The sequence below is a fragment of the Neofelis nebulosa genome, chromosome 12 (genome assembly GCF_028018385.1).
Source record: "Neofelis nebulosa isolate mNeoNeb1 chromosome 12, mNeoNeb1.pri, whole genome shotgun sequence".
Classification (NCBI taxonomy): Eukaryota; Metazoa; Chordata; class Mammalia; order Carnivora; family Felidae; genus Neofelis; species Neofelis nebulosa.
In genome coordinates this window covers 92,933,761-92,943,187 of record NC_080793.1, presented here as the reverse complement: position 1 = coordinate 92,943,187, position 9,427 = coordinate 92,933,761, and the positions used below count along the sequence as shown (strand labels likewise).

Below are 9,427 nucleotides of genomic sequence, written 5' to 3'. Positions count from 1 at the left end.
CTGTGACCTCTCAGGTCATCAGGACACGTGGGGCGGGGGCGCAGAGAGGACCGTGGATACGGGCAACGGAGATGGGCGGGGCGCGGGGCACTGGGGACACTGCCGAGCGGGATGGGGGCCCTCGGAGAGGAGAGGAGGGGCGGGGCGGAGAGCAGGCGGAGCTCCGGAGAGGGCGTGGTGGGCGAGGCGTAGGGCGGGCCCGGCAGCCCGGCTTCCGGGAGGCGGGTGCTGTCGCAGCCGCCGCTTCGGGGTCGCCGCGGGTGTCTGTGTGTCCCTCCTCCCTCAAGTATTCACGCCCGTGTCGCAGCCGGGGCCGGGGCAGAGGAGCAGGTGGGGCCCCAGGTAGCGGCACAGCCCGAGCGGGTCCTGTGCGGCACCGCCGCCCGCCCGCGGGTGACCGTCCCTCTGCACTCACCGCCGGCGCGCGCAAGAGTCGGTGCGCCCGTGCTCACTGCCGTCCCCCTCAGGTATTCCGCGACCGCAGGTATCCGTCCCCGAAATTGTGGGTGCTGCGTGGAAGTCCATGCTTCCGCCGCCCCCGCAGGTGTCCGTGCGCCCGCGCTCCTCGCCGCCCCCGTCCCCCGCAGGTGTCCCTGCGCCCGTGCTCCCTGCCCCCCCGCCCCCCGCAGGTATCCCGGCGCCCAAGCTCCCCGCCGCCTCCCCCGCAGGTGTCCGCGCCCAAGCCATGGTGGACGTGCTGGGCGGCCGGCGCCTGCTGACCCGGGACGGCGCGTGGGTGGAGGCCGAGGAGGAGCTGCAGAACAAGGTCGTGGCGCTGTACTTCGCCGCCGGCTGGTGCGCGCCCAGCCGCGACTTCACGCCGCTGCTCTGCCACTTCTACGTGCAGCTGGTGGCCGAGGCGCGGCCGCCCGCTCCCTTCGCGGTGGTGTTTGTGTCGGCCGACGGCAGCGCGCAGGAGATGCTGGATTTCATGCGCGAGCTGCACGGCGCCTGGCTGGCGCTGCCCTTCCACGATCCCTTCCGGCAGTGAGTGGGACGGGGTTGGGCGGCCGCGTGGAGCTCGTCCCTCCCCCCGCCCCTCGGGCGGGCCTCCCCGGCGTCGCTCGTGGCCCCCACCCCAGGCCCCCGAGGGGTCCCGTGGGGCTGCCGCATCCCTGGGGACTTGGAGAGCCGGGCCCTGACTTAGCGGGTCTGCGTTTCCAAGGAGCTCTGGTGATGTGGCTGTTGCGGAGCCTAGCGGTGGTGGGACTCGGGGAGGGGTGTGGAAGCAGGAGAGGGTGCCTCGGGAGGCTCGCGTGGGAACTGGGTCTCTGCGTCGGCTGCCGCGAGAGGCTGGGGGCAGTGCCCAGGGGCGCACAGAACTCCAAGGCTGGAGGAACTCCCTCTCTGCTGGCTGGGGTGCGGCTTGGTTATCGCTGCCAGGCCTGGAATTGCCTGAAAGTGAAGGTGTTTACCATTTCCACAGCTGTAGGAAGAACCAGGTCCCTGGGCTCCTGGGGTTAATGTCAGAGGCCACAAAAATCCCCAGGGGGTAGGGACCTGACTGGGGAGGAGGGAGAAGGTGGGAGAGAGGAGAGAGGAGGTGGGATGGAGGAAGTGGGATGGAAGAGGGAGGAGGAAGAAGGTAGAAAGGAGGGAGGAGAGAGAAGGGAGGAGGGAGGAGGGAGGACCGAGGAAATGGGAGGGAGGAGGTCAGAGGGAGGAGGGAGGACAGAGGAGGTGGGAGGGAAGAGGGGGGAGGAGGGGGGAGGAGGGAGGGTGGGGAGGATCTCTGGGCTCTGATTGCACCTTGGGGTCCCTGTTGTGGTGAAAGCATTTACACTCTGCACACGGTGTTACCCCACCATCCTTGTAATGGACATGGAGTGAGTTTCTGGGTGTGTTTTACAGGGCATGTTTCTCATTAATGGTCCTGGGGGGGGTGGGGGCTGTCATTCAGTTGTGATGGACCCCCCACCTCCCTCCCCGAGCTGTCCTGATGAATTGGCTTGTGAACAGTTAAAAGTGGCAGGGGGCTTTGGAAAGGTCCGTAGAAGAACGTTTCTTCCCACACACACATGCCGCAGGGACGCTGAGGAGGAGGTGAGGCTCAGGCCTTCCAGGTGGGCACCTGCTTCTTAGAGGCCTCGCTCCAGGAGCATCTTACAGATGTCTAGATTACGCGACAGTGGAAACAAACCCAAGTGACAATTTTGAGAGGGTGAGTCCCAGTGACTTACTTGGCAGAGGGATTCGCCGTAGCATCTCCTCTGGTGGTGTTTGCGAATGCCTCTGATATGCTTAGCACCAGAGTTATGCACGGCCTTGGAACCAGTACAGGTTTGAAAGTGGCAGGGGGACCGTGTGGGTGACTAGGCAACGCTCAGGGTCGGGGATTTCTTTGTGGCTTGATGGAGGCACGGGGGCTCACTGCCGGGTGATGAGGCCCCTGTTGTGTATGAGGGCGGCCCTGACCCGGGAGTTTGGAGCCATTGGCGGTCACGTGCCAGCACCTTGTCCTGGTTCGCAGATGTGCCGCTGAGGCTCTGGAACCTGAGTCTCTGCTTAGAGCTTCTCCTCCCTCTTTCTCCTCGGGGCTACCTGGGATCTTGCTGGGGGACGGCCTTGCGGAGCTCCCTCCCGCTTCTCCTGTGCCGCGGTCAGAGCCCTTAGGGTCCACTGCAGGCAGCAGGAGGCCAGCGTGGTCTCCAGAAGAGTCCAGCGTCAGTTTTTGTGCTGGTGAGACCTCGTCCTTCCTCTTTCCAGACTGCACCACACTGGCTCTGTCCTTGCAGTTTCTGTGGTAGGAAGTGGGATGTTCTGTGAGAATGTTTGGAGCTACTCCCTTATTCTAGCCGGGATAGTGCTCTGCTCCCGCTAGGTCAGTCATGGTCAGGGCCCTGGGGCTTTCCTCCTCAGCGGCTACCCACTGGGTCCCAGGTGAGGGGAGGAGGAGGAGGAATCACTGGGGAGCCACCACGGGTGCCCTGGGCATGGCTGGAGGCCACATGGCTGCAGGGCGTCGACAGCCCTAGACAGACATGTCTACTGAAGTCCCTGCGGCTGGTGCCTGTGTGCAGGTGGGTGAGCGGCCTGATTGTGGACACCAAGGACAGGTGTCCTGCCCATCTCCTTTCCCTTTGTTATGGGCCCAGTGCCAGCAGGAATTCCTGTCTCCTGCTGTCGCACGCAAGATCTGCTCAGTGGTGATTTTTCATGGCCTTTATGATTGTTTGTTAATAATGCTGGTACCCACTTGGGCTCTGGTACCCCAGGAGGCCCCCACGAATGACTCTGCCCCCCTCTGGTCTGCTCTGGCGCTGACCACCACCCCCACCGTGGGCCAGGAGGATGGGGTGCCTCCTGACAGGTTTGCACTGCACAGAAAAGACACTTGGCCGTGGCATCGTTTCATGGGTGGAGAGTGGCTCCGTCCAAGCCACCCACTTGGTGGGGTGCCTGTGCCCCCTGCCATCTCCCCAGCCTTGCGTTCCAGCTCCCCCCCACCTGCCAGGCTTCCTGACTCAACGTGTCCCCATTAAGCACTGAATCTGCTGAGTCTGGTTTCCTCCTCATTGCTACCTCCTTCAGGCAGGGCCTGGACCGTTGGAATATTCTAACCTCAGCCCCAGTGTCCATGTTTAATGGACTCTTGTTCTGGAACCCACCTCATCTTTCTTGTCTGAGGCAGGCCTGGTCCTGCTGTGCCTACCCCAGCTCTCTGGGGTCCCTGTTGCCCAGGGGGCTCAGTCCACGTCTTGCCCTGCCCTCCCACACTTGCCCCATACTCACCTCCTGCCCCAGCCTTCTGTGACCCCCTCTGCAGACTGGACAGCAGTGTTCCAGAATACCCCATACCTTTCCCACCTCCACAGTTCGTACACATGCTTGCAGCCCCCCAACCCTGGAGCCCTCACTTCCCCGCCCAGCAGCCCCTCCTCCTCATCCATGCCACTGGGGACATGAGGGGCATTTCTGGCCCGGGAGGCCCATGCCTGTCTTGCGCCCAGTGCCACCCGTGTGAGCAGTGTCTCTAGCGTTCAGGGTGGAAGCAGCTGCTGCTCCATGCTTGGCGCCTGTGGGCTGCTCCTTGGCTGGAGCCACTGCAGAGATTTGCTGGCCCGGGGGCGGGGGGGGGGGGTGGGAAGAGACGGAAACCAGCGTTGCCATGACCACCCAGAAGTGGCTGTGCCAGTGGAGGACTCGCTATTAGGTGAAGGGAGGGAGCCACTGTCGCAGCAGCGCCCGCCCTGAGCTGGGCCCTCGGGCTCCCCCAGAGCATACCGCGCTCAGAGTTCTCATGCCTGCACTCTGTGCGGCCACGGGGCTCTCCTTCCAAGGTGCCGTCCATTCCCGCAGGACACCGCGCCCGAAGCTGGTGGAGACAGTGCTTGCGAGCCTCTCCGTGCAGCTCCAGGGCTACGGTCGTCTCCACGCAGACGCTGCCAGGCTGGGGATTCGAGGGCCCACATGGCTGACTGCAGATACTCTGGAGCCAATGTCTGTTCCAGACTCCTCCTCACTCCTCAAAGCCCAGCCTGCCTGCACCCCCCTCCGCCTCCGCCCGACACCTGTCAGAGCTTGATTTAATGTTTCGAGGGAGTGAAACAGCAGCAGCAGCAGCCCAAAGCTTAAACTATAAAGATTTACTGATGGGCTTCAGTTACACGCCCAGCAGCCAGGAGCTGGTCTCCAGGGAGGTGGGAAACCACCGAGGACAATTTCATGGCTCTGCTTTCTGCCATGCCTGCCTCATGCTGAGGCTGCAGCCAGGGGCCACTTGGCAAATGCAGTCTCTCCTCATGGTGGCAGAGTGGCTGCTGTGCCTCGGGCTGCGTAATCTCACACCCTCCGCTCTCCTAGCTCACACGAAAGTGTTCTGTGCAATCGCACTAGTTCTGAGTCTGCTGGTTACCCGTTCCGGTGCTGGTTGGTGTAGCCAGCACTCAATGGCTGTGCTGCATTGGACAGCTGGCCCACCTTGGGTTGGACATGGCTCCATCAATAACAGCCAGTGTTTTCTGAGCATTTACGTGCCAATCCCTTAGCTATCCCGTATGCATATTAACTATCTAAACCTCCCAACAACCCAGGGAGGTATTTCCCATGGTACAGATGGGGAGTTTGGGGTACAAGGAGGTTAGCTAGCTTGCCCAAGTCCTACAGCTAGTGAATACCAGAAGGTGGAGTGTCACGGATGCTGAGCAGGGAGCCACATGCCTCTACCGCCCAGGCCATCAAGGGCACCGTTCTCAGCTTCCCTTACTGCCTGCTCTCTCCCCCATCCCCAGGGTGACTGGATGGTGGAGGGAGGGGGATGCAGGCGGCCCTGGGAGACTGGCAGCGTTGCATGCTTCAGCAGGCGTGAACCCAAGGGATTGTGGGCTCCACCCGCCCCACCCCAGCAGGGACAGGAAACTCTGCACTTTTAATGAGCTCCCTGGTGCTGCTGCTGCTGGTCTGGGAACCCTGTGCCCTTAGCACTGCTGCTGCACACGTGGGGCACCTCCTGGCCTTGGGGGTGAGCCCCGGGCCCTGGGTAGCAAAACCCCCGCGGGACCATTCTGACGTGGTGGGCACTGCCCGCCCCACCTTGCCCAGGGTGAAGACCCTGCACTGACCCATCTGCCTGAGCTGCTGGACAAAGCTGGTGGCAGCCTCTGGCCACCTCCCTGCAGTCTTCAGGCCAAGGGCTGTGCAGCCGTTTCTCTTTTCCCCATGTGTTTGTCTTATGCTTTGGGGGAAAGCAAGTTTCATAGGCCCTTCAAATTTCTGGGGTTGTTCAGCATCCTTAAAACACTGGTGGGGGGTCTTCTCCACCCCCCAGCCTACCCCTGAGTTGCCGGGCCAGCTGGCTTGTCAGCAAAGGCCTCAGCTGGTCCCGGGGCTGGCGTCTCTCCATGTCTGTGGTTTGTGCGTGTCAGCCCTGGTGTCTGCTCCACAGATGATGATCAGTCTTACATAACACTTTTTCTCTCCTCCTTGGCTGTTTCTTCCTCACGTGAGCAACAGCTTCCAGAAGCTGCCGGAGTGGCAGCCGTGTGCAGGTTTCCTTCGGGACCTGGTGGTCCTGGCAGCAGTTGGGTATAGTAGGAGTGACCTCGCCCGCCTGCCTGCATTTGCAAGCAGGGTGGAATCCGCCGTGGGCCCAGGACCGATGTTCCCGTGCCTTCCTTTTCCCCTGAGCAGTGCTGGTAGTGCCTTGGCCCGTTAGGTCTTCCTGCAGCCAGGTTCGTTTTGAAGCTCACCGGATCTTGTGCGTTTCTCTGCTGTGACTTCTTTCCGCCATCTGCCTTTCCTAGTGTCTGCTGCATCAGTCCTGTTCTTGCCTTTTGAGTCAGTCACACAGCTCGTCTACAAGTCGTTTGGAAAAGTGTGTTTAGGACCACAACTTCCTATGTCTAATTGTGTCTACGGCTGCAGATCAGAAGTATATTCCATATTGTTCCCTTTTGATTGTGTTGTGGTCTGTATTGCTGTTTCACATGTAGTGGTAGTGTATGGTTAGTTAGTTTTTAGACTCATTCCAAAAGCTGCATTGTATTGGTGTCCCGTTTTCATTGCATTGTGGTCTGGTTAAGTGGTCTGTGTGCTCTTGCTTATTTGAAATTTTGTGACGATCCCTTGGTGACCGAGAACATGCTGGGTGTGTCACGGTCCCGTGGACGTTTGAGATGAGTCTCTCTTCCTTTGGGTGGAGGCGGGAGGTCTTCTTCCCGCTTGATTTATGCCTTTGTGTTTGGCCTGGGTGCCAGAAGGCAGCAGGAAGACCTTGATGGAGACGTGATGGGGAGACTTGGTAACAGGAGGGTTTCAAGTGCGTTTTTCCTTCCACGCAGACCCACAGTCCCTAGGGTGACAGGTGAGTGCAGTCACATTACTGAATGAGAGACACTTGCAAGGTGGCCTTGGGAATGGGGAGGGGTCTTCATCAGCTGCCCTGTCTTGAGGGCACTCATTTAGGAGAGGGTTAAGGGGAGAGACAAAGGAGGTGGTTGCTCCTTTTCCTACGTCAATGCAAACAATACTTGTTACACGTGACGGAAAAAGTAGCCAAGAAATGTGTCGTCCATATTGTAAATCAGCCTCTCCTTGAGTTTGAGGGGCAGAAAGTCTCACACAGCTTTGTTGGAACTCACAGAGTTTTAACACTGATGGTTGTGTATACCTGGTGTTTTTCAGCCTCTTGAGACAGAGGAGGGATATAAATTTATTGGGGCATATTTGTGGGTTTAGAATTGTACCGTCCAATATGGTAGCCACCTGCCACTCGTGGCTACTTGAATTTAAATTAACGAAGATGAGAAATTCAGTTTTGCTGGCACTCCTCCACCTCTTGGGTGCTCCGTGGTCCCACGCACCTATGGCTCTGGGATGGGCAGCCCAGGCTCAGAGCAGTCCCCTCCCTGTGCACGCCCCTCTGGGACAGCACACCTGTCCCCTCCCTGGGACACCCCCAGGACAGGCTCGCAGCAGGGAGAGAAGGTGTGGGCAGGCTGGGGGCTAAGGCTTTGCACGGCCAGCCAGCCAGCCTTGGGGACGTGGGTGTGGCGGCCTGCCCACTCCCCCGCTGACCCGGCCCTCCCTCTTCTGTCCCGCAGGGAGCTGAGGACCAGGTACCACATCACAGCCATCCCCAGGCTGGTGATTGTGAAACCAAGCGGGGAGGTCATCACCGACAAAGGGCGGAAGCAGATCCGGGAGCGGGGGCTGGCCTGCTTCCAGAGCTGGGTGGAGGCGGCCAACATCTTTCAGAATTTCTCCGGGTGACGCCGGGGGTCTCGGGGGCACCTGCTGCTGCATCCTGAGCACGGGAAGGGGAGCGGCCGTTTCCTCCCCTCCCGCACTGGTACGGTTTATGTCCCGGCAGAGAGAAACACTGCCAGGGAGGATCCCGTAGCCTGCGGATCCTTATTTCTAGCACTCTTAGCAGAGCTGTCTTCACGCGAGCCTGAGTATGCTCCCGTTGGGCTCTTGGGAATCCATGGAAAACACGTCTTTATACCACTCCTCAGGTGAAAGAACACATTTACGAATACATCTTCTGGAGACCTACTTCGGTTACTGCTAAGTTCTCACGACTCATGTATCACTGAAGTTTGCAGAATCTGTACGCTTTAATAAACATTTCCGGCACAGCCCTCTGATCTCCCTCCTTGTCCCTGCAAACCAGGCACTCGCACGGGGACAGTGAGGTGCTCCCCCAGTGCTGGTCTCCACACTGTGCTCCCGTTTCCAGTCTCACAGCTGCTCGAGGCTGCACGTTCACGGTGTCAAACCCGCGTCTCCTGCGGGTGCAGATGGGTCCAGGTAAGCGGGAGCCACCACAGGCTCTGCCAGGAGCCCTCTGCCCTCGCACTGCCGGCCACCGCTGGCACACCACACACACACACACACACACACACACACACACACACACACACACACACCCCTTGTACACTACACACACGCCCTACACCCCACATACACACACATGCTACGCACACACACTACACTACACAGATACACACACAGACATACACCCAGCACGCACACACATGCACACACATGGACACACACACACCACACTCACCTCACCCCACACACCACGTACACACACCACCCAGACACACACACACGCCCTACGACACACACTCTACACCAGACACACACCGTGCTCTTGTCTCCACCGGCAGCCTTGACTGCTGTACGATCGATGCTCAGAGCATACGCACCACGTGTCTCCTGGAGCGGGCTTTCCCAGAAGTCACCATAACCACCCAGCTGAAAGCAAGCCACAGCTGGACAGGACAGGGGCTGGGGGGATGGTCCGTGGTGCTAATGCTCCTTGCAGGCTGCTGACTCCTTTGTGACACTGCCTGCGAGGCCCCTCTCTCCCCTTTTGGTCACAGCATCCACGGGGACCCAGAGCCCGGGGACTTGGGGACCTGGCCCTCGGGTGGGTGTCAGAGCCGCCCTGGAGCTTCTGTGGAGGAGGTTCGGGGCTGGGGGGCCACTGCCTCGGGGTTCTGGGGCACACTCTTGCCGCTGAACAAACGGCACGCAGACACATAAGCTGTCAGGGTTCATCCCCATGTGCAGTCTTTTTTCCTCTGCTGTCAGCCCCGGGCAGGTGCTCCCCCGCCACGGCGCCCACAGTGAGCCCCGGGGCGGTGCTCCTCCACGGTGGGGCCTGCCGTCAGCCTGAGGCAGACGCTCCCCCACCGTGGCACCCTCCGTGAGCCCCAGGGCAGTGCTCCTCCGAGGTGGCACCTGCTGCCAGCCCTGGGTGGGTGCTGCTCTGAGGTGGTGCCCACTGTCAGCCCCGGGGTGGGTGCAGCAGCAGCCGCCTGGTGGGAAAACAGGCCCCCACTGGTCTTGGTGGTTACAGATGCGCTTCCGACCCTTGCCCTATCGGGAGAGGCTGCAGAGAACTTGCTTGTCCTTCCTGTCCCCGGGAGAAAACATAATTTATGGGAGGGGTCCTCCTGTTTTATAACAAACAGTT

General features: G+C 60.4%; 1 protein-coding gene across 2 annotated transcripts; it reads left to right on the top strand.

Annotated features, from left to right (window-relative positions):
- Positions 1–207: 207 nt before the first annotated feature.
- On the top strand, positions 208–8,081 carry NXNL2 (nucleoredoxin like 2). 2 transcript variants are annotated; one of them, XR_009251918.1, is made up of 4 exons: positions 208–484; positions 669–987; positions 7,542–7,789; positions 7,874–8,081. XR_009251918.1 is itself a non-coding variant. In XM_058695896.1 (3 exons), the coding sequence occupies exons 2-3, from the start codon at positions 686–688 to the stop codon at positions 7,708–7,710; spliced, it is 471 nt and encodes a 156-aa protein (XP_058551879.1). In that variant the 5' UTR covers positions 208–484; positions 669–685; the 3' UTR covers positions 7,711–8,081. The 2 variants fall into 2 exon arrangements, 1 of the variants encoding a protein (XP_058551879.1); XM_058695896.1 differs by having other exon boundaries at positions 7,542–8,081.
- Positions 8,082–9,427: the final 1,346 nt, after the last annotated feature.